Source organism: Heloderma suspectum, chromosome 4 (genome assembly GCF_057233095.1).
Source record: "Heloderma suspectum isolate Gila_16-S chromosome 4, 16-S_ref, whole genome shotgun sequence".
NCBI lineage: Eukaryota > Metazoa > Chordata > Lepidosauria > Squamata > Helodermatidae > Heloderma > Heloderma suspectum.
This window is the reverse complement of record NC_139461.1, coordinates 248,456,864-248,482,031: the sequence shown is the minus strand read 5'-3', so window position 1 is coordinate 248,482,031 and position 25,168 is coordinate 248,456,864. Positions and strand designations below refer to the sequence as shown.

At 46.2% G+C, this 25,168-nt stretch overlaps 1 protein-coding gene across 8 annotated transcripts in view; it reads right to left on the bottom strand.

Moving 5' to 3' along the window:
* Positions 1-25,168, bottom strand: part of SOX13 (SRY-box transcription factor 13) — a 94,196-nt gene that overhangs the window by 2,912 nt on the left and 66,116 nt on the right. Inside the window, exons 6-14 of one of the 8 annotated variants that reach the window (XR_014790645.1) lie at positions 24,302-24,370; positions 22,262-22,376; positions 21,217-21,299; positions 20,968-21,127; positions 19,029-19,138; positions 16,417-16,513; positions 15,208-15,351; positions 6,993-7,159; positions 6,030-6,265 (exon numbers count right to left, since the gene is read on the bottom strand). Coding sequence is in view for 7 of the 8 variants with exons in the window: in XM_084853220.1 (XP_084709346.1) it covers positions 5,986-6,265; positions 6,943-7,159; positions 15,208-15,351; positions 16,417-16,513; positions 19,029-19,138; positions 20,968-21,127; positions 21,217-21,299; positions 22,262-22,376; positions 24,302-24,370 (1,275 nt within the window). In the remaining variant the exon portion in view is untranslated. Of the gene's footprint in view, positions 1-4,886; positions 6,266-6,942; positions 7,160-15,207; positions 15,352-16,416; positions 16,514-19,028; positions 19,139-20,967; positions 21,128-21,216; positions 21,300-22,261; positions 22,377-24,301; positions 24,371-25,168 lie in introns of those variants that run through there. The other 7 variants (XM_084853225.1, XM_084853223.1, XM_084853224.1 and 4 more) reach the window with 7 other exon arrangements.

The window sequence follows — 25,168 nt, the reverse complement described above, 5'->3', positions numbered from 1 at the left end:
AAATAAGTTAAGGAAAAAAGATGGGATTGCTGCACAATGCATTCTAACTGGTAGTGCTAAGAGCCCTCCATTGGGACGCACCATTGCTTATAAGGGAATAAGACCCATCAAGCACAGTAGAACTTCCATCTGAGCGAACATGCATAGGACTGTGCTGCTAGGCCGCAACCCTACACACACTTATCTGGGAGCACATCCCATCGAACTCAGTGGGACTTGCATCCAAGTAAACATACAAAGGATCAGGCTGCTGGGCTCACACCCACAGCTTCCTAGTCAGCTGCATTTTTGGAAAACAAGGGCAGTTTTGTCTGGTGGAGGTCCTGTATTTAGTGAATAGTCAGGAGACATCCCCAGTCTTCAATTGCAGGTGGAATAATATATAAGAAATGGGGATAAGGTCTTGGGATGTCGGGTGAGTTTCACAACACTAAGAAGAACACAGATCTCTGCTCCAAAACATCCTCTTTATTGTACCAAGAAAAAGAAAATCCATTATAAACAAGTATGTTGAAATATACAGGTTAAGTTACTAGTCTTATTAACAAAATAAAGCTCTATCTATATGTACAGATATTTGGAGAGGGGTGGGGGAAACCAAAACAATAAAACAGCAGCCAGTTGCCAGAGCACACCAGGGTGGGATGGGTGAGGGAATGAACAAGTCTGTAAAAACAGGAAGGGGCAAAACCCATTTCCAAAATGCTTCTGCCCAAGAAATGCATTAACGTACTTCCTCTCCATAAGCCTGTTATAAGCCAGTCTTTGCTCTAGCAAAGCTGTCTTAACATAAATGAAAGTTGGATAGAATAAATAACCAGAGAGGTGCAAGCAATTGTGGCTTATCTAAGCCAGTCAGGGGAGCAAAGCAGCCAACACAGTTCACACGGATGGTGACAAGATGATTGAACGGCAGTCATAGAAGGCTGACAGGACACACCAGCTTGGAAGCTAGATGGGAACTTTATTGTCTCTCTCAAGAACAGAACAGCCACAGGAAACTCTTGACTCCACCCAGGTATAACAGTCCAGTGCCTCCTAGTGACACTAGACCAACCTTTGCCAACCTGGTGCCCTCCAGATGTGTTAGATTACACCTCCCATCATCCACATGCTGGATGAGCTCTTTTCTAGTCCAACATATCTGGAGGACATCACGGTGGGGAAGGCTGCACTAGATTATATAAGGACGGTATCCACACAAAGGTCACATTTTGGAGGGGTTGCTGCATTAATCTGTTGCAGCACAGACAACAAAAAGCCCTGTGTGAAAAGACTACTGGTTCCTGCTTCCAGCAGGAGGGTGCTTAGTGCTACCAATCATTGCTCTTCTGCTGAAAGCTGTTCTTACAAACAGAATTGCAATTGACCGTATACACATCAGCTTATTTTGGTGTATGCATTTCAGTACCTGTAGCACAGGGCAAGAGGACTACAGCTAAGCTTACTTCTGAGTAAACAAGGTTACAAATCGGACTGTCAGCTCTATCGATTGCAACTGAGAAATCTATTCTGTGATTCTATGATTCAGTTTCCCGACTGGATCTAATCAGACAACTCAATCTAGTCAGTTTCACAACCTGGTCAGAAAACTTGCCAGTTTGATTTTTTCTGCTGATTAGTTGCTACCATAGCGCAATCCCCACACCCTCCCCAAAGTGTCTGGCTACGGCAAGGGTGTAGAACCTCCTTCAGCCTGAGGGCTGAATGCCATTTTGGAGAACATCTTGGCAGGGGAGGCTGGTGGCTCCAATGTCAGTGGGGCGGTGAATCCGCTCTGGCTTTCAGTCAGAACTCTGAAGGAACTATCCTTGCAACTTGGATAGCTCCTTTAGAGTTCTGACTGGTTCTGACTGAAACCTGGAGCAGATTCACTGCCCCATGACATCGGAGCCACCTGCCTCCCCTGCATCTTTGGGGTCTGCATTCCAGTGGTGGGCGGGGCAAAAGGGACAAGGCCAAAGTACCAAAAATATCAGCATATTTTAGCTTAAAGCTCTTGATGCCACTAGCTAAGCCTTTTTGAATGGGGGGAACGGCACAAAAGCTAGTGAACCACCAAAACAATTGGTGTTTGGGGGAAAAGGAGTGGCGCCTGGGGAAGGGGATATGGCCTTTTAGGGACCCCCAGGCAGTTGGATTCAGCTCTGAGCCTAAGCTTCTGCACCCCTGGGCTAGAGGATTGCAGGTAAGACTATTTCCAAGTAAACAGGATGACTGATCAGGCTGTAAGTCCACATCAGTTACACCAGAGAATGCCCAATCCCTAGCCAATTTCACAACTGGATCTAACCAGACAGCCCCCATCTAGTCAGTTTCACAACTCAGCTAGAAAACTTGCCAACTTGATTTTCCCTGAAACTGGAAATGCACAACCAGCACTAGACAAAGTGGAGAAATCCCCAACACAACATCCACCTTCTCCAGGGACAGGCTCCTCCCACTGTGCCTCAGCTGCACATTTTCCTGTCCACACCCGTAAAGGGATTGTACTGCTATTCTGCTCTTTCTTTATGGATTTTCTGCACTAGGAAAAAAAGGCAGAAGCAGCAATGGGGAAACATGAGAGGATTACAACTAGATGATGTCTTCAGGAGCCCTTGTGAAACTGTGTGGATGAGGCAGGGTGACTGCACGTTAAAAGCCTGGTCTGGATGTTTCCCTATATACTCTTTGTGAAATACCCTTTTGTGAACTGGAGCCTACATTGTCAGTTGCAAGAGCAGATGTTTCAGGGAAACACACCTTTCTCCTTGCAAGTGCTATTTCGCCTGTAATGCAGGGGGAAACTATGAATCGTGGTCCCCCAGATTACATCACATGAAAATAAAGCTCAATGTTTAAATAGTTTTCTTAATTTCACCCAGTGAGGGATTCTTTGCAATGTCTTCTCAAATGCCCTGGACTTTTTCTTGAAATTATTTATTTTTCAAATTAAAAATGGAAGCAGGGGTGATTTTGGAATGAGAAACCTCCACTCAGGACTCCATTCTCCATTTAGACCTCCTCCTTTCCTCCCTTTTCTGTCCTTGTTCAACGTTACATCAGTTCATCTGGAATGAAAAGATGCAGTAGGCATGCATCCCAAGACAGGAAAGGCCTGGAATTTAAGAATATATGTGGGGAGCCTCCTTTCTGGGTTGCATTAACAACTCTGGCCCTCCCTCCAAAATATAAGGGAGAACTTCTGCTTGAAACTGCCATCCGGTCAAAACTGAAGCTTCACACGGTCATGATGGACGAAGAAAAGAAAACCTGTGCCTCTACCAATTTGGCTTTCTTGATGCCATTCCAGATTCTGCCAGTAGAGAGCGAAAGCTTTCCACATCGAGATTATCAGGCATGTTTGCTATTATATACTGCACTGGCATCCACTGGGAAATTGTCAAAGTCCAATGTAAATGTACGAAACGTTTTAAGAGGGCCATCCAAGTACGATGAAGTGGAGATCAAATATGGCAGAAAGGGTTGTATGCAAACACAAACACACACACTCACACACACTTATTTATATAACACTTCTTAAAGACCACGACCCTGTACATTCCCTGTGCCCCCCACCCCCCACCACCTGTGCTCCACTGTCTGTCTTTCCACATGCTAAAATTAAGCATTTTTCACTCACTGGCCAAGAGCAGTTTAATGCCAGGGTCCAGAACCTATTTCAGCCCTAAGACCAAATTTCATTTCAGAGAATCACTCGGGGACCACATCCCAGTGGTGGGCAGAGCCAAAATACCAGCATATTGCAACTTCAAGCAATTCCTGCCGGTGGGTAAGCCTTAGGAGGGGCATTTTAGCCTTTAGAATGAGCAAAACCTGCACAATAGCTGGCAAACCACCAACCAAGCAGTGTTTGAGAGAAGGGGTGGGGCAGGGAGGCAGCGGCATGGCCTTATGGGGAACCCCTGAGGGCTGGATCGGGACCAGCGCCTGAGGCTCTGCACCCTTGGTTTAATTTAAGGACTGCTCCACCTTTTTATCTCACAAAAGGCTAACGGAGAGTAGAAATGGGTAAGAGCGATGCAGAAGCTATCCACGTACATCATACACTCAAGTTTGGGATGATTTGTGTGCTAAGCAGGCAACAACTTGTGCTGCGGCTATGACTGCTGACATCTCTTGAGGTGGGGGGTGGGGGTGGGGATTTTCAGAGATGACTGAGAGTCCTACCAGAGGCTCACATAATGAATGTGGCATAATTAGAATCATTCTGTAAGAATCTCTATCCAGAGGAATTCTCCTCTTCTCGTATAGATGCTCTGGAGGCTGTATGTTCTGTCCCTGAAGAATCCAGCCTGCTTTCTGCCACTGCTGCTGCTACAGGGCATCCTCTCCTGCTGTGTATACCGAGAGCTGGCAAGCAAACAAGTGCAGGGGGGAAACGGGCAGTGGCTTAATTTACAAGCTGGGCCAGGGCTGCCAAGGGTATAGAGAGCCCCTCTGAGACCTCGGTTGTTATTCATTCAAGTCCAGAGCTAAAAATGGCTCCATGGGAATTTACTGGCAAAGGCCAGTGGGAGTAGAAAGAAACAAACACAGGACAAAGTGAAGTTGGGGCGGAGGGAAGAGGCAGAACTGGCTGACATCCGGAACGAAGAGGGAAAAGTGTTCCACCCAGACGTTGGGTGTCAGCAACCAGTGGAAGCTGGTGGCTCCAACATCCGTGGGGCGTTCATTCAGAACCCGTCAGAAGGTGGGTTCTGCGAAGCACCTTGGATGGCTCCCTTGGAGTTCTGACGGGTTCTGAATGAATGTCCCACTGATGTCAGAGCCACCAGCCTCCACTGTTAGCAACACTGAGAAGGGCCCCGGAGAGGTCAGCTGAATGGTGGCGACTGTATGCCTAGTATAAGCTGGTGCAGTTGTAAACAGGTGAGGGTTCTGTTCAGCTGGCTGCACAGCAGCTTTCAGGGGAGGGGAAGAGAGAGAGAGACCACGAGTGATGGACAAAAGGGCTGTGCAGCCACTGAGCATGTGCTGCTGAGCTCCAGCACAACTGAATGCTGCATGGAAGACAAATGCTGTTGCGATGGGAAAGAGTGAGCTTTCCCCAGTCCTGCTGTCGCTCCCGAAAACATATAGCAGAGGCGGGCAACATGTGGCCTCCAGATGCTGCTGGGATTGCAACTCCCATGATCCCCCATCATTGGCTGTGCTAGCTAGGGCTGATGGGTGTTGCAGTCCAACAACACCTGGAGGGCCACACGCTGCCCACCACTGGCATAAAGACATTAAAACAATCGGAAGACAGGACGGTGAGTTTGTTGCTCTATCTTCCCACTCACCCCTTCCCCCTTATGACTCCGTAAAAGATTTTCCCCCAAAGCAGCTTTGGGGATAGCCCAGCGCCTTCACTCCGAGAGGGCAGGAACTCTATGCTTTAGCAGGGAGGGGAGGAGAAAGCAATTTCCAACACCAGCTACGTCACAAGATTCTCATTGAGTTACGTCTCACTTCTAGCCTGACCCTGGTGCGTCCTCCCTTCCTTTCCAGAGTGAAGGTGAGTGAGCAAGAAGGCTTGGCAACTCCATGAACACTGACACACAGGCTAGCCCTCACTTCCTCTGCTCCATGCCCAAACAAATAAAAGAAACAAACATTAAGCTGCCTTATCCTGAGTTGGATTGTTGGTCCATCAAGGCCAGTCAGGTTTACTTTGACCACCATTGGTTTTTGAGGCCAAGATCCTTTCCGCTGAAGATGCCAACGACTGAACCTGGGACCTTCTGCATGCGAAGCAGGTGCTCTGCCTCTGGACTACAGCCCTCTCCTTGGATTAGCTCGGTATCGCCATGCTGGCCCAGGTGCTGCCCTTCCCAGTCCTCTGCAACCACACTGCGGAAGAGCAGCCTGCACTGGCCCTCCCACTGAATGAGACCCTCCCTTGTCTCTTTCCAAGCCAACTCGCGGTTTCGTGTTGGAAAGGGCAAAGGCTGGTGAAGTCCCCCGCTGCCGCACATGCATCCCCCTCGCGCCATCAGCTTAGTCTGTGAGAACCACAAGTTCGCCATCGCTCTTGTCCTCACCCTCCGAATCCTCATCTTCACTGTAATGGTACATCTCTCCATCGGGCACCGAATGACTGTCCTCAGCCCCATCCCCCTCCTCTGGCTTCAGGCTACGCGTGTTGACTATGACCGGCATGTTTGGTTCCATGCCACAGGGCAAGTAGTGATCCATCAGGGGTGGAGCCAGCTGAATCCCAACTGATCGCTGGTACATGAGATCTGAAGAGGAAGGCGGCATCTGGCTTCCTTGGGGCCTAGAAAAGATATCGTACCGTAAGACACACGGCCTCCTCCCTTCAGACCGCCCCCCGCACCTCTCCTTGCATTCACGATGCTACCTCCACCAACACATCTCCCACCTCCCCACATGACACAACAATGCACCGGCCGGGGTGTTTGTGCAATGCTGCCCTCTAGTGGACTGAAGTGGAACAGATTAACTTTCAGCCATGACCCTTGGACAAGCCAAGCACTGCTGGAAATTCTCATCCAGATCCAGGAAAGCTTTCAGGGCTGTCTGCCTCCAGTGAAGCGCCAATTATGCTGAAGTGATCCAGCAAAGCATTTAATCACATGCGTGATCCCTCCAAAGTCAGTGAGGCTTGGATATGCTTAAAGTTAAGACCCTGGTTTAGTTGTTTGCCTGGGTCACTGTATCACTGTAAAATCAGCGGTGTCCTTGCCACTAAGATGGGAAAAAAACAAGAACGCAGCTGCTGAGGCCTCTGACATGACTACCAGGAAGGTTTTGCTGGCCACAATTCTGATTCTGATTCACCGGATGGACTGAGAACCCACATCCTGCCGAATTGCAGGGCCCTCTTTAAAGTACATGCTGCGCTGTCTTCCCAAGCCAGCTGCATGTCAGCAACCGGAAGCTCCTGGCACAGAGATCTGTGCTCAGGAGCAAATGGGGGCAGGGGAGCCTCACGCAATCAGGTAGCCCTGCCTGGCGTCCTGGCGCCGATTCCTCATCAGTGCCTTGTATTCACCGACGCGGAGCCGCTTCCCTTCCACAATGCAGGTGCGCTTGGGGCGGGGCTTGTATTTGTAATTGGGATACTTCTCCAGGTGCTGCCGGCTGAGCCGTGCCTGCTCCTCATAGTAGGGCTGCTTCTCCTGGTTCGACATGGATTTCCACCGGGAGCCTGCAAGGAAGGGCAAGAGGTGAGATTAGAGATTTCACCGGGGTTTACTTTGCTTTTGGCTACAGCCACATGGCCTTCGTCAGTCCGATGCTAGGTCAAAACACTACTCTTCGTAACTTAAAACGGGAGTGCATTTCCGTAAGAAGAAAGGAGAACAGGGGGACGTCAGCTGATTCATATATTTTAAGTCTAACATGAGAATTCCAGGTAAATCCAGAGAAATCCATCACTTCTTCAAGTCTTGTGCACAGTTAAACTATGGAACTCGCTACCACAGGATGTCGTGATGGCCACCAATTTGGATGGCTTTAAAAGGGAGTTGGACAAATTCCTGGAGGAGAAGGCTATCGATGGCTACTAGTCTTGATGGCTATGTGCTACCTCCAGTACCAGAGGCAGTGAGCCTACGTACACCAGTTGCTGGGGAACATGGGTGGGAGGGTGCTGTTGCGCTCATGCCCTGTTTGTGGGTTCCTGGTCGACAGCTAGTTGGCCACTGTGTGAACAGAATGCTGGACTAGATGGACCCTTGCTCTGATCCAGCATGGCTCTTCTTATGTTCTTAAGTCTGGAATAATCTCCCTAAAACAGACAATGGTGAGAAGATACTGCATCTTTTAAAAAAACTGAGCTGGACACAAGGCCAAGAGGTATGACCTCTATCTCATCACATGATGTATTATACGGAGAGCATGTTGAGAACTGTTCTCCTCCCCAGATGGAATTCCCAAGACATCATATTTATTTAATATTTACTTATTGCATTTCTATACTACCTTCCTGGAACCAACCAAGGCAATTTGCTAAAAAAAAAAAAAATCAGAAAAGAACCATAAACAAATAAAAGACATAGTAAAATGTTAAGAACCTTAAAAACCATAACAACAATTTAAAAAGCCAAATTAAAACTATGTGTCATGACCCCCTTCCTGAATGCAGATAGTGTGGGGACCAACTGCGGTTCCAGAAGGAGTGCGTACCAGAGTTTGGGAGCAACACAGGAGCAAGCCCTTCCCCACATACCCAACAAGCAGGCTTCTGCAAGTGAAGGTGTCCTCAAAACGGCCAATCCGAGCAGGTTCATATTCCTATATTTCAACTCTCACTGTCAATCAAGAAAAGAGGGCACTTTCCACAAAGTGTGATGTTTCCCAGGATTCTGTGCAATTCTGCACTAGTTAGGCTGGGCCTGTGCAACTCATGACCCATCAAGGCAAATATGGCCATGCACAGGAGCCCACCAAGGGCTTGACAAACCTCCTGGTTTTGCTGCCTGGCTGGAACTTCAGAAACGGGTTGTTCAGCTCCTGCAGGCTATAATATACAGCTTATGGGCTTCATCGGGCTTGGTGGATCACAAATTGTGTAGGCCTTGATTAGGCAAAGAATAGACCAGATGGAGGTCAAGTATTGGATTACCCATTTTCAAAAGAAAATAAATCTACCCTTTCCCCTGCTTCAAAAATAGCAAATGTGCCTTTAAAAAAGTAGGAGAAGCTCCCTGTCAAAGATTTTCAATCCGCTTTAGCCAGGAGGAAGAACCATAAATTCTTCTGCATGTTCCATTAAAAAAAAAAAAAATCTGCATCTGTACATATAAATCAGCTATGAACACCAACCCCGACATGATGACAAACTTGTTCTGAGTACATACAATGTGGAAGTGTTTCATTTGAGGCAATCAGCTATTGTCAAACAGGAAACACAGACTAAAAGGATAATCTGCTTGCATTATTATATTTAAAGAGATAAATTACACAATTCAAACACTGCATGAAATTTGATTGTCGGAGGAGTGGCCTCCCAAGGGCCAAGGCAGACAAACGGGAATGTGAAAAGCCAGAGAACTATACAGAACTTTTCCTCGGCTCCTCTCTCCCTATAAATGGGAGGCTCCGACACCATGGCTAACTGGCAAGCCCACCTATGGCTAATTAGAACCCCTCCCTTCTGTTGACCTTTTCTGTCACCTTCCTATGCTGCTCTTTGAATTCTTTCAAGCGCAAGGTATGGTGAGCAGGTGCAACAGCTAAAATAGGCTGCCCTGCTGTGTGATTTGAATTCCCTGGGCTGAGTGACCTTTATCGTCATTCCCACCAGAGTGTGCACGAAGAATGCAGGCTGGAGAGATATGGAAGGTTTCATCCAGGCAAGTCCGATCAGGGAAAATGAAGAAGAGGAAGAGGAGCAGTCTAAGACTGCTTTCACGGATGGAATTCAAAAGCACTGCTAACATTAAGAAAAGAAAAACGATGCCTGGACAAATTTGCGTGGCCGTGGGCTCTCAGGAGGGAAACTGCGGCAGATGAGAGCCGCCTGAACTACCTCTCTAACCGTTAAGTAAGCTCAAAAGTGAAGCAACCCTGAGTTCTTCACAGAAACCAGATCTACACATGCTACAGAAAGAGGTGGCAAAGTCCTGAGGTGGTAGAATGGACTGTACCACTTCAGGCTCCAAGTGGCAGATACCATTTTTGAATTCTCCCCTATGTTGTTGTTTTTTAAATCCTCCCTGCAAATAGAAACCAGCACAGCAGAGAGTAAGCCTTTCTACCTGACGTGCTAGTTTTCTACTTGCAATGAGAAGTTTTGGTTTTTCTGTTTTTTTAAAACGTAAGGGAGCATTCAACAATGGCACCACCCCCACCTGTACTCAGAAGTGGTTCAGTTTATTCTACCACCCCATTCTGCTGCATGTTTAGATCCAACCAGTGTTATATCCATTAATGTCTGTGAAGCGTTTGGCTACTGCAGATGACACGAATTCATGCATCAAATGACACCTGAAAAATCATATGAAATTTATCGGCCCTATTATTACCGAGACAAAGCCATCCCCCTAAGATCTTGAATACTGTTTGATAAATCCCTCAAAGTGCAGGCTGCAGTTTGAAACAGACAAACCACCACAAGGCCCCTCAATGCCCTAGGCCAGTGTGGGTTGCAGTCAGCACCAGATCACATCCTAATACTCCAGCCCCTGAAAGAGGGAGCCCTAGTTTATTTTAGAAGTAATGTATGAGCCCAAATTAAACATGCCGAGAGCAACCCACAAAACCCTGAGGTTGAAGCATCGCGTGTTCACTCCCAGCAGCATGGATGAACTCTTGAGAAACCACACGTCTTTAAATAACCAGCCAGGCTATGCTAGCTTATGATGAGGTGACAGCTCAGAAGTGGGCCACATCGTGGGAAATGCACATCTGAGTGAAGGTGAACCACCCCTGGGGAGGGTTATTTTTGTGTCACAGAATATTGCATCCATATTAGGCATCGTCTTTATTAAATTTAGCATCCTCTACTTATGGTGTACAAAGAAACCAGACAAAAAGTACAAAGATCTGGAGATTACCCAAAGTAAGCAATCCTATACCCACTTACCTGGGAGAAAGCCCCATTGAACGCAATGAAATTTACTTCTGAGTAGACACGTAAAAGATTGCTCTGTGAGAGCATTACTTAGACCTTCCTTTTTTAACACCCCTCCTTAGGACTGAGCACGGGTGAATGCTACTATCCAGAGTTCACAGACTTCTACTTTATTTCTGGGTTATGCTTCCGGTGACAGGAGGTAATACAAGTTCTCAAAATGTGCTTACTGGAACAGTTTTTAAAGTGCACCTTACACAGAGGGCTCATGGCTCTAGTTTGGTCCCAAAACCAGTGCTTGCAGAGACATATGCTTATTACACACGGGCTCTTTGTCTGCTACCTCCCAGATCTCAGATGGATTACAAGGTATCGCTACTCCGTCTAACTAGCTGCCATGCATATGGCCATTTTTATTTTTTTTATTTATTACATTTATATACTGCCCAGCAGCAGAGGCTCTCTGGGCAGTTCAAAGCAGTTCAAAACAATTAAAACCATAAAATACAAAACAATAAAACCTAAAGTAAGACTTCAAGAGTTTAAAAGCAGCATGTAAAACTAAAATAAAACCCAACAGCAGTTACAACCCAGGGAAGGCCTGGGTGAAAAGGTGTGTTATTAGGAGGCGTTTGAAAGATGCTGTACTTTCTGCCTCCCGAACAGCAAGGGGGAGGGTTTTCCAGAGGATGGGTGCTTTTGCAAAGAAGCCCCGCTGTTGAGGTATTGTGTGGCAACATTCCTATCATTTTGGAATGACTAGCAAGGCCTCCTCTGATGATCTGATGTCGCCTGGGTATATATAAGGGAAGGTGGTTTGCTAGATATCCTGGTCCCATGTTGTTTAGTGCTTTATATGATAATAACATAACCTTGTACATGGCTTGATAGCCAATAGGCAGCCAGCGCAGTTCTTCTAACACAGTTGCTATATGAGCATAGCTAGGTGTCCCACTGACCACCCTAACTGCTGCATTCTGCACTAACTGCAGCTTCTGAACCACGCACAAAAGTAGCCCCACAGAGAGCGCATTGTTGTAGTCTAATTGTGAGGTGACCAGTGCATGGATCATGGTGGCTAGGCTATCCCTATCTAGGAACAGCCATAGTTGGTGTACCAACCAGAGTTGGTAATGGGCACTCCGGGTCACCGAGGCCACCTAGGCCTCCAGTGACAAAGACGGATCTAGGAGCACCTCCAAACTACATACCTGCTCCTTCAGAGGGAGTGCAACCCCATCCATAACAGGCAAACACCTCAATTCCCCATTTTTTTTTAAAGTATAGGACTGTAAAACTCCCTCTGCTAGGAATATTATTTAGCAGAGCTCACTTCATGCAATTAAGGAGCGTGTTTTTTGCTTCCTTCACCTTTCTTTATTGACTCCCTTAACTGTCAACATTTAGATAGGTCCCTGCCCCAAGGACTTTACAGTCTTTTTGCTTAAAAAAACAAAGTCAACTGTGGCAGCCATAAGAAAAATTCCTAAATCCATATAGTGTCATATCTTTATTAAACTAACTCAAATATCACCAAAAAATGTGCAAGCTTTCGAGACCCGAAAGCATCAGACCACCTGGCAAAGCCTGATCTGAATCCCTGCAAACCCTCCTCCTCCTTCATATCATTTTATGACTCTGGCTATGCAGACATCCTGATTACAACATCCAGTCAGCCTTTCCTTCTCCCTCCTATTCCCCACACCTGCTTTGTACAACATTTTGCATGCTGAAGAGATCTGGAGATCTCGAAAGCTTGCACATTTTTTGTGATCTTTTGAATTGGCCTAATTAAGTATTCGGCAAAGAAATAATTCCTTGCCTAAGGGCACAATCCTATGCATGTTTATATAGAAAACGCATGGTTGGCTGGGGAATGCTGGGAGTTGTAGGAGTTTTTTCTGTCTAAACAGGCACAGAACTGTGCTCTGTGTTTTCCGGTAAAGCACCATATACATAAACATAACAACAACAAACAGACGTCTGCTTTCAGGCCATGCTAGCAATGGTTACTAAAGACTAGTATACCTGGACTGCTTGCAAAACAAGATTAGATATTTATGGAGGCAACACAGTAGAAGATCTGCCATATTATTATTTTTTGTTTGGTCCTCTCTAGGCAAACCCCTGGGGTTTATAAGCTTGCTAACAGGGATAATTGCCATACACTGGATCTTCCGTTGAATGATAAGTACAACGCAATCGCTCATAAAGTGGCCCAGCTTGCTATGGCCACTGCAAAAATCCAATACTGCTTTGTCAATTCAAATGTTGTGTGTTGTCATGGTGATATTCTTTGTCAGACTTGGACGTTGCCTTTTAGATTATCATTTTTAGGCTAGATAATCCATTTTATTATATATACACACATGTTGTATGTCTCAGCATTGGATATACTTTACAGATTACTGCATTGGTTTCTGGAACCAAAAACGCTGTTATGGCCTTTGTCTGAAATAATAAAATTGACTGATTGACTATTTGCCTCTACAATTTTTTTTTATATCATCTATTTGTGCTGCGTATTCTGTGGTGTAGAATATCAGAAATATAATTAGGAAAAACAAGACCATAGCACCTTGTAGTATACAGCAAAGGTAAGCAATTTGTTCAGTATCAGAAACATAAGAAGATCTAACTAGCCCATCTTCTAACATGCACAAAATTGGGTGAAAGTAGGATATATCTAGTTAAGGGAACTGATGCAACCCTTCTGAGATGACAATTCCACAGGATGCTTCAGAGATTATTATCAATTTCATGCCTCCACCCTCAGTGAATGTACTTGGAAATGGGTCCCACTGATTTCAGTGGGACTTGTTCTCTGAGTGAATATGGTTTGAATTCTAGACCCCACCCTGTCCTGTCAAAAGGTCGCCTGCCCTGCTGTGTTCCAAATGGATGTTGGGCTATGGGTTTCAGTCCGACATACAAGCCTTTGTTTCAAGCAAATATTTTGTATATTTTGTATATTTGGAAGCCTTTGTTTCAAGCAAATATTTCATGTGTGCTGATGAGATTAGAACTCATACAGGAGAAGGAATTCACTTAATAACTAGGGACTGGCCCTGGTGCAGGGATGCAGAACCCCAGGCAAGGGGCCAAATCCAGTCCTCCTGGGATCCCAGTCCATCCCTCTGGGGTTCCCTAAGTGGCCACATCCCTTCCCCTTTCTCTGGCCCCATAACCCTTTTCCCCGACCAACTATTGTTTGATGATTTCCTTGCATCTCCCCACCCCACCCCCAACTTCTAAAGGGTAAAAATGCCTCTCCTAAGGCTTAGTTACCAGCAGCAAGCACTTTAAGCTAAACTATGCTGGTATTTTCAGCCCCACCCACCACTGGGAGAGCTTCTCCGAAACAGAATTTGGCCCTCAGGCTGAACAAGGTTCTGCACCCCTGCCCTAGTGCAACACAGCTGGTAGGAGAAATATTGTTGGCCAGGGCTAGGGTTATAGAGAGGTCAGTCCAGATGGCCAGTTGCCTGCCACCGGGATTCTAAGAAAGACCCCTAGAGCAGCCTTCCTCAACCTGGTGCCCTCCAGATGTTTTGAACTACAACTCCCATCAGCACCAGCTAGCATGGCCAATGGTCAGAAATGCTGGGAGTTGTAGGGCACCAGGTTGGGGAAGGCTGCCCTAGAGAATTCAAAGTGATTTGTCCATCTTTCCCCAGAAGATGCGTGTCCACACTCCTCTTCTGTAGCAGCTCTCACACTGAATCCCCACATCCTTAGTCTCTCCATGAACCTAGATATTCTTGCTCTCTTATTCTTGCTTGCTTAGGCTGGCTTGGTGATGAGCCATTCTTTCTGCCCAGTTAAGACAGGTTCTAGGTTTAGCAGATAACAATGAACTTTGATCAGAATGAATATAGGTATCTTACAGATCGCACACATTAGCACCACCTGATTAGGATTTATGCTCAATCCCCAGAGTCAACCACTGCTGCAAAATTGTAAATTCGAAAGCTCACATGCTAGCCATGTTTATACCTGGATGGTGGTTGGAAGGGAGAGCCTCCCCTCCTGGAAGTCTTTCTTTTCAGTCCAAACTCAGCATCCTGCTCCTGAGCCAAAAGACTTATTTCCCTCTTCCTCGAGCAACGAACAAAGCCTCTAAAACAACAAGGTGCAGAGCAGGCTTGCTGCTTGTGGGCTGAAAGAAAAGCCTTGCTACTGAGTTGGGGGGGGCGCTACCTGTGTGCAAGCTCAGCCCCAAGATCTGCTGGGACAGGCAGTGTAACTGACAAGGGAGGTCAAGAACACCTTTGCTAAGTCAGTGCTAAGCCTGCAATTCATGTCACTCACTTGAGAAAAAGGCTCACAACCACAGCTGTATATGTAGCTCCCTGAGAAAGGGTCAGTTTTGGCTTCCTTTCTGCTCATATGGGTTGTCTCCTTATTTTTTAAGGACTGCTTTCACATCTGTTTTGCATGCTCAGGTGTCAACGCCGAAGAATCAAAGAGTTGTGACAGGCAGTCCCCAGAGAGAGGGGTGAGGATTTGCTTTGGGGCTTTTATCACAGCAGCACACAGCCCGCTGGTAACCTGCACAAGATTAGCAGTAAGTCCTTGCCTGAGGGTGCACAGGGCTAACAATGTGCCTTACAGAAATACCCAAAGCTGTCGGAGAACAGAACTAAATAAAGGACGCCTGCCTGGGCAGAGTTTCTTACCTAGAATCTTACTGATGCTTGAATTGTGCATGTCTGGGAAGGCCTGCAAGATCTTGCGTCTCTCATCCTTGGCCCACACCATGAAGGCATTCATGGGACGCTTGATGTGGTTGTTGTTCCTGGATTCGGGGAAATGCCGGGAGCCTGAGAAGAAAGGACCAAGGAACAGCCAATAAGGAGATGCTGCAAAGTAGGTATAAGAGTTTGTGCATAACAGACCTGCAACCTGAGAAGATTCCCTTGCTAGTCCTTAAGTACATCCTTATACTCATTGCTCCCTCACCTCTTTGATACACAGTCCCACTTTTTTGCCACATACATCTTAGTATTCCTCCTCTACTGAATGGATCCCACTCCGTATCTGCCTCCTCCATTCCAATAACTCCAAAGAACAACTCTAAATTCTTACACTTAAAAGATTTATGACATTCAGTGCAGGACAAGGTTCCTGGGCCTTTAAATTGAAATAAAGGAGAGTATTGGTAGGTGCCGCTTCTCCCAGTACTGCTTCTCCCAATACGGAGACCGGACATTCACAGGGGGCTAGAACACTTTACTTTTAAGGGAAACAGAGAGCTTCAGGATTCTATCAGAACTATGTCCCCACCTACTCCTGAAGGAGCATGTCCCACTGCTTGAGAACTTATAGACTAAATGAGGGGTAGGTAACGTGGTGCCATCTAGATGTTTTGGACTACAAATTCCATCAGCCCCAGCCAGCATGGCCAATGGTCATGAATTGTGGGAGCTGTAGTCCAAAACATCTGAAGGTTGCCTACCCCTGAACTAGATGATGTAAAGACCCATAGTTCATTCCAACATAAGAACTTCTTTATTTCTAGAAACCATAACAAGTGAGGCAGTACAATGTGGATTTCACAGATCAGCAATATGTAAAATTCTAGAGAAGATGAGAATCTGCAGAGTTCATGGACATCATAGGCTCTCAGAACCACTGAAAATGTATCCATTCAACCTAAACAGATTCTGCAGAAGTTGTGTCCTTTACCCGCTATCACTGTGCTATGGAGTCCAGCAAGGTGTTGATTACAGTAGAAGAGCTGTGAGAAACTCAGCAAAGAAAAGGCCCAAATTCTTCCCTGGAGAAAAGCTTTTGAAGAACAACTGTTATTTAACCTTTGTAAACTGCCCAGATTGCTTTGGCTATGGGGTGATATAGAAATTAATTAAATAAATAAATAAAATTACCATCCCCATCACAGGTTAACATGGACTCATCCAGCCTCTGCAAAGAAGTCTCCTCTGCCTGTTCTTTTGCAGGTGAAGAATCCATGCTGGCATGGTCCTGAAAACATATGGGAAGGTGGTTTACCACATATTACCAGGACAAGCAAGATTAGAAGTGACTAGCATGGCATCCAGTCTATGTTTGAAAAGACTGGATTCTTATACATTATGTTAGTCAAGAGGTCAAAAGAGAAGGGCTCCATCAGACCACTGGGAATAAGGAGTCCTAAATGCAGGGCTGCACAGCCCAAACACTGCTCCATAGCTGGATTGCAAAGGAGCACATAAAGACCAGCATGCAACACAATCTGCTGCACAAAAGGGTCCTGGGAGGGGGGAATAGCAAAATTTTCCCAGTTTAGTGGAAAGTCCCATTGAAAGAACAAGGAAGACTTGAACTAGCATTCTAGATAACTTGTGAAGACATTACTCTGAAGAGGGAATGAGGTCAGGTTTGAATAACTTTACAGAGTTCCTCAACAGAACAAGTATTCTCTGTTCTACTTAGTGATGGCACCTGAAGTTCGGAATTGGTGAGTTCAGAGTACAGCCTTCCCAAATTCAAACGTCTAGGTTAATTATGAGCCAATCTCAAATCTCTCCAAAATTCAGGCTCAGTTCATAATTAGTTGGTCCCAGCTCCAGCCTCCCCAGAGCCACAGCCCTTTGCTTATTTACTGAGTTGACCTGGCAGTGACAGCAGTGAAGAAAGGGGCTACTGCTGCAGCCTGTAGCAGTACAGTGGGTGCCGAGACCCTGGCTTCTGGTACATCCACAATTCTCAGAGATCTTGGTGCCTGAGATGATGTTCCTGCAGCTAGGCTACAGCAGCAACCTTCCTTGTTGCCTCTGTCAGGAATACTCTGGGGGACAATGGAGGGGGGAGGGCTTGAAAAGTGGCTGTGGAGGCCTCTAGGCTTCATTATGTCCTCTGGGGGTGGAGGGAGCGGGGAGAAGAATTAGGAGGCCTATAGGCCTTGTCCTGTTCCCAATGACCTGGAGCTCAGAATGGGCCCAGGTTTAGAATTTACTTATTCAAGCCCAATCCAAATCAAGTCCAACTTAGCTCATTTTAAGTGAGCCCTTTCTGAACTTCGCTTTGGGAAGTTCGTTCGTTGCTCTTTCTACTGCACAAAAGGACTTTGGGAAAACCTAGATACCACTTACGTCCTTGATAGATGGAGTTACTCCACTAGATTCCACATTCCACAAATTGTTGTTGTTGTTTATTCGGTCAGTCGCTTCCGACTCTTCGTGACTTCATGGACCAGCCCATGCCAGAGCTTCCTGTCGGCTGCACCACCCCCAGCTCCCCCAAGGTCAAGTCCATCACCTCCAGAATATCCTCCATCCATCTTGCCCTTGGTCGGCCCCTCTTCCTTTTGCCTTCCACTTTCCCTAGCATCAGCATCTTCTCCAGGGTATCCGGTCTTCTCATTATGTGGCCAAAGTACTTCAGTTTTGCCTTTAATATCATTCCCTCAAGTGAGCAGTCTGGCTTTATTTCCTGGAGTATGGACTGGTTTGATTTTCTTGCAGTCCAAGGCACTCTCAGAATTTTCCTCCAGCACTACAGTTCAAAAGCATCTATCTTCCTTCGCTCAGCCTTCCTTATGGTCCAGCTCTCGCAGCCATAGGTTACTACAGGGAATACCATTGCTTGAACTATGCAGACCTTGGTTGTCAGTGTGATGTCTCTGCTCTTCACTATTTTATCAAGATTTGTCATTGCTGTCCTCCCAAGAAGTAAACGTTTTCTGATTTCCTGGCTGCAGTCAGCGTCTGCAGTCATCTTTGAGCCTAGAAATACAAAGTCTGTCACTGCCTCCACGTTTTCTCCCTCTTATTTGTCAGTTATCAATCCAGCTGGTTGCCATAATCTTGGTTTTTTAGAGGTTGAACTGCAACCCAGCTTTTGCACTTTCTTCTTTCACCGTCATCATAAGGTTCCTCAGCTCCTCCTCGCTTTCAGCCATCAAAGTGGTATCATCTGCATATCTGAGATTGTTAATGTTTCTTCCAGCAATTTTAGCTCCAGCCTTGGTTTCATCAAGCCCAGCACGTCACATGATGTATTCTGCATACAGGTTGAATAGGTAGGGTGAGAGTATACAACCCTGCCGTACTCCTTTCCCAATCTTAAACCAGTCCATTGTTACGTGGTCTGTTCTTACCGTTGGTACTTGGTCGTTATACAGATTCCTCAGGAGGCAGACAAGATGACTTGGTATCCCCACACCACCAAGAACTTGCCACAATTTGTTATGCTCCACACAGTCAAAGGCTTTAGAGTAATCAATAAAACAGAAATAGATGTTTTTCTGAAACTCCCTGGCTTTCTCCATTATCCAGCGGATATTGGCAATTTGGTCTCTAGTTCCTCTGCCTTTTCTAAACCCAGCTTGTACATCTGGCAGTTCTCGTTCCATGAATTGCAGGAGTCTAGTTACACATATCTACTTCCTCAAAATTCTGACTCTCACTCAAGTCCTTTTAACAGAGAGGACACCCTTATTATACTTCTCCCTTTAAGAAGAGACCAGAAGGGGTTCTGTAACAGCAGGACCACTTACTTTCCTGTAGGGATGATTTGGAGAGCCATCTGTCATTCTGCTTTGATTGTGTAGAAGCTGCCGAGCATCCTGGATTGCTTTGGTTATAGCATCTCCCTCTCCAAGGAACCCTACAGTAGTAAAAAAATAAAACTGGTGTCACGTGGCCATGTGACAACATCCACTGCCCTTGCCAAAATCCTCAGCTGTCAGGAAGTTAACCAGGGAAGAAAGTTGCACAGGCATGTCTCCCAGGTCCAAGAATCCTGTATTTATTGTCTTCTCAAGCACCCAGTGAATCTTCTTTTAAAACCATCAGGCTTTTTTCTCATCAGAAACAGAAAGATTTAGGATGCAATTATATGAGCCATAGGATACTGTGGACCTCCCCATGTGTGGGTACAGAGGAAGCCCCCCACCCCTTACAGGTCCTCCATGTACAATAGTGGAGCTTTCCACTGCCATGGCTGCCATGTTGGTATTCCTCTGCCAGCAGTAAGGGCAAAGGGGGTGCATTTTAAGGGCATGTTAAGGGCAGATTAGAGGAGGCTTTGGATCCACCAGATCCAAAATCCCCTCATTTCCTAGACATGCCCCCAGAACCAGGGGAAAACAATATCATCCCTGGAGCTGGCATAGGGAATTCTCCTCCCACTGGAAACAATAGGAGACATATTTTCAACAAACCAATAATGTGTGTGTGGGCGGGGGGGGGGGAGCCACTCCTCCTCTCATTTTGCCCTGGTCAGTGAAAGCCTAGTAAGGCTTAGGAAGTGGCATTTTCCCCATCATGGATTCCCCCTCCCTGACCCACAAAAATCGCTCTGTTGTTATCCTGTGCCTTCAGTTATCTGCAGTTATCATGAAACTGCAGAGTGTGCACCTCTGATACAAAACAGATTAGATCTCATCCATGTCCTCTGCATCAATTTATTGGGAAATACCAACACCACCTGGTTTTGCTTGTGCCATTATTTCTTCAGACTAGAATCCTGCTTCTTCCATAAGCACGCATTTGAAAGGTGGGGAGAAAAACCTTCATTTTGCGTATGGCAGGGTGATTACATGGGTAATGAATTCAGTTAGTGAAGATGTGCCTTCTAGAGTGAGAGTAGTTTTCTCATGGCATCTTCCAATTCAGAACCAGACAAAAACTGCCACATGCAGGTAGGCTTGAAAGTCATCACCTACACACATATTTTAAATTATGGGCATCCTAGGCAATGTAATACATTTACACTGAGCACCTTGACTTAGACATGTTAAGTTGCCTTATGCCAAGTCAGGCAATTGGCCCATCTAGCTCAGTATTGGCTACACTGTCGGGCAGAGGCTCTCCTAGGGTTTCAGACCTGGTTTCTCCCAAGCCAACTTGGGAGATGCTGGGAATTGAACCTGGGACCTTTTGCATACAAAGCTTGTGCTCTACCACTGAGCTACAGCCCCTCCCCATTTAACTCTGGTGCAACACGACCAATATAGGAAAATAATCCCAAACAAAACCTCAAGGAATGCCATGTTCAGGTCCTTCCCAAATCCAGGAATGGGTGAAATTCTTTTTCCGAGACAAATCAAGAGAGTAAGGTAACAAACTGTGGATATTTGGGGCAGTATCCAATGGTGCCCATTGCACTAACAGGGATTATGGCTAGTGCAACGGGAAGCCAACACCTGCTACAGCAACCGGAAAACACCCCAAGCTGGCATTTCCAGAATGGAACAAGTTAGCGGAGTTTGCAGACGGCAGCTCTGCTGACCTGCCCCGTTCTGGACTGCTAGTTTAGGCTAGTTTGCCACTGCAGTAGCGGTCATTCCTGCTGGCACAACCTGAAGAGCGCTGGCGAACAGCCAGCCCTGGATACTGCCCTTTGCAACGAGCTTACAGTTTTAAGTGATCCAAATGAGGAATCACTTCTGTGCCAGCTCAGAGCCAGAGCAAGGGAAAGCTTCATGGACCTACCCAAAGGGAGGCTGGGAGGGCTGGCCTGCAACTCCCGAGAAACTCCATGGTTAGGAGTGAGAGACTGACAGCTGCTGATCTTTAAACTAGGTGAGCTGGAGGCATTGGGGAGCTCAGAGCCTTTGGACTTCGCTGTTAAGTTCAATGGCTGTGAAGATTCCTGAAAAGGAGAGAGAGAAGGAGGAGACTAGAAGCGCATCCCCACTGGGGATTTGGGAGCAAACAAAGAAAAGTGTTCTGGCGTTTCACCTGGATCTGTAGGTGGCCTGAGCTTGCAGGTCTCTTCAGTGCTGAAGGAGGGGGGCTGTGCAGAAGCTGCATGGGGTACTCCACTACAGACAGTGCAGAAACAGAAGGGCTGGAGATTATGTACGGAGTCAGCCTAAACATAAATCTTTCTCCCAGCAACAAATCTCAAGGAATCAAGTTTTTTTGCATTAAGAACTAGGAAACTCCAAATTGGGCTCTCGGAGTTATGCAAATCAAACAGATTTGCGTAAAATTAAATTTGTTTATCAGCCAATAATATTTCCCTGGAGTGTAACCCTGAACAGGTAGGGATATCCACCTCCCCTTCACACGTTCCATGTTTTTCACAGCAGACACCAATGGAACACCAATCTGCAATGTACTTTGGCAAGTGAAGCGGCTCTTAGTTTCATTGGGTGAGATCCAGATTAAAGTCCTATGCAGGCGTTTGCCCAGATCACACATAAGGCTAAAGTGGGGTGTGAGCATGCACACCCCACCCCCAAGTGCCCCCGGCTTCCTCACATACCTTCAGACTTACACAGCTTCCGCAATTGGGAACCTCCTGATCATGGGAGCTGTGTAAGCGCGTTCAGCCAAATGCACTTACAAACCCCTATACAGACCTTTGCACTCAACACAGGAAGATCTGTGAAGTGGATGGGGGAGTGGGGGCACTTGGGGCAGGACTTGCATCCTCACACATGTCCCATCCCCACTTTAGCTGTATGCATGGAGTGGGCAAACGCCTGCATGGAGTGTAAATTCTTTCCCATTAGAATCAATGGGACTTCATTTAGTCATGGCAAACTTTTCAAAATGAATGCAGCTAACTTAGCATGGATACAACCCATTAAATAAAAGTGCTTCAACTTATCTGGTTAAGCTACTAATTCACTAATCACACAGACTGGTGTAGTACCACGGACTTCAATGGTTGTAGTTGGGAGTGAAACTTCCTCCCATCCCAGTACAACAGTACAAAAACACCCAGGAAGTCTGTGTCTCATTACCCAGAATTCCATTTTTCGTAGCCTCTTCATACCTGGTTTACAAGGAATCGGCTGAATGGGAAGTGCCATTTGAGGATCTGGGGTGACAGGAAGAGGCTGATGGCTGGGAGGAAAGGCTGGAATCATTACATAGGGCATGTTGACCTGCTGAAGAGAAAAGAGTGAGGGAAGTGGGGGACAGAGAGACAGATGCAGCCAAATACACAATTACCATCAGGGAACAATACTACCCATCCAGACAGGCCTATGCAAGATCAACTCGAGGGAGTGGTAGAGGGATCTTCATGACCTCCCCACTTTCCACATAATTAGTGTAGTATCAGTGGATTAGGCAGTTAATTTATGTACCCTCACAACATATCTATGGAGACAGACAGAAAGGTGGTGTTATCAGTGCAATGAAGGAAACACTGATGCTTCAGGTAAACCAAAGTGACGTTAGAGATGTGCAAATGCATTTCCAATGTATTTTTTTCCTTCTTTGCTAAAAGCAGCCACAAGGGTTTGAACTGGGGCTGCACTTCACAGGGAGGGGATTAATCCTTTCCTCTCACACCATGAGCCTGTTCGCCCCTCCCCACACAAGGAAAGGACCATCGCTCAGTGGTGAAGTGCATGTTTTGCATACAGGGAGTCCACAGTTCAGTCCCTAGCACCACAAGCTAAAATGATCCAAGTAGGAGATAATGGGGAAGACCTCTGCCTGAGACCCTACAGAGCCACCGCCAGTCACAAGCAATACTGAGACAGAGGGGCAAATAGCCTGATGCCACATAAGGCAGCTTCCTATGATCCTGTGAGCTGCTACTAGCGGTACTGTGCCTTTATCTTTCCCACTCTATGGATATAAGCAGATCGTTTAGCCTGAAGTTTAAGCTCTCCTTCCCCTTGTCATGTGGATAGACTGGCCCTCAGAATATCCAAAACAGTACATGCATGAAGGTGAAGTAAATTTAAGTTGCTAGGAATATGGAACTGGACACAGAGTGTTTCATCTAGATATAACTCTCCTAGTGTCCCTATTTAAAAGTCATGACTTTAGGGCAAGGCTGTGCAACATCTGGCACTGCCCTCCCTAGAACCCCCAACACCACCAAAATCTCTGCTGAATTTGCCACCACAGTGGTGGTGACAAAAAAGCAGCAATTTTGCAAGGAAACAAGGCTCACAGATTCTGTTTGCAAGCAGAATCACTCCGTTTTGCTGCCACTGCCACTACAACAGCAGCAAAATAGGTGGCAGCAGGACCAGGAGGGGCAGGGCCGCAAAACTGGCCATGGGGGCTGCATGTAGCCCACAGGCTTCCCACCCCTGCTTTAATGGAAGGAAATCTGGGAACAGCTGTTCTGTGAAGGGATTATCTAACAAATGATTCAGAGCCATCTCACAAGAACACGACTCCCAAAGTTCTTTCAGGGGAAAAAACCCTCAACAGTTAAACTAATCCTAAACCAACTTAAATTCATCGCTGGAAGTACCGCAAACATGCAGTTCTAAACAGCTTCAGATGAACACCCTCAAATGTTAACAAGAACACATGAGGGAATCACAGGGCTGGATGAGGTAACCCTGCCCCCTGCATGTTCAGCACACATAAGAAGAGGTCCAAAGGGCAAATTGATTTATGTCCGTAGGACCCCTTCATGCCCCCCATTTGTGGCTGGTGGGGGGCATGACTGCCCGGAACAACCTAGCCCCCAACATGTGATCTGAACCTCCTTCATTTTCTCTATGGCATGCTAAGGCTTGCAGTGTATGATTCACAGCCCAAATCCTACATACATTTACTTGAACAAAGTCCCACTGATTTCAATGGGACCTGTTCCAAATAAGGGTTTTAGGACTGCAGCCATAGGCATATACCATATATTTTTAAGCCACATTTAATCCATCATCATTTTGAACTGTTTCTTTGTTAATTTTTGTACACCTAGAAAAAAGCCCTCCCCAGTTATAAAGGGAAACTGTAGCAGAACAAGGCACCAAGGCAGTGTCCCCTGATTTTCAAGCTAATACCCCTAATTAAATCAATCTTCCTTATTATGCCCAATGGGAAAAAGCTCCCTTTTTACCTGGATCTGCTGCTGTAGCAGGTTGATCTTGTGTTGCTGCTGGATAAGCTGTTGCTGTTGCTTGGCAATCTGCAAGAGGGAAAGGCGCTGAAGAACCAAGGTGCTTACTAACTGAGCTTTCTCTCTAACTCTAGACCACCTGGGCAGAATGGCTCACCCCTACCAAACTAAGAAAAGGCCCCAGTTGGTACTGGGAGAACACAGCAGTTCATCTATGCAGGAGCCAAACACACACATGCAGCCGATGACAACTGCTGTAAGAGAAACCAGGCACTAAAACCCTCAGCTCAACACACATCATGTTTCCCATTCAGATGTTGAAGTTCTTCTCCATCTTGATTACTACTGAGGACCTCCCAATCACCCCATGAGGCAGGGCAGAGCTACTGCCATTCTACAGAAGGAGAGTTCCAATGGTGAAATGAATATTTCAAGCTGAATATTTGTGATGAATAAGATGAATGAGCACATATTTGAATTAATCTGTGTGTGATCAGTGCACAGATAGGAAAATTATCAAGGGGCAGGGGGAAACAAGGATATCGTGTGTACAGTGTTGCATCAGAACTGGACCCAAGAAATGCTTTTCATGAGTTCAGAGAAGGTGTGAAATCTCAGGTGGTATCCTCATACTATCCTCATCCTAAAATGGGTAGGCAACCTAGTGCCCTCCAGATGTTTTGGACTACAACTTCCAATAAGCCCTAGCCAACAGGGTCAATGGTCAGGGATTGTGGGAGTTGTAATCCAAAACATCTGAAGAGCACCAGGTTGCCTACCCCTGTCTTAAAATCTAAGCTTTGGAGATAAGCTCAGTATAACGAAGGTGTGCAATCCCTTCTCTGAAATTCAATGGCATTATAAACT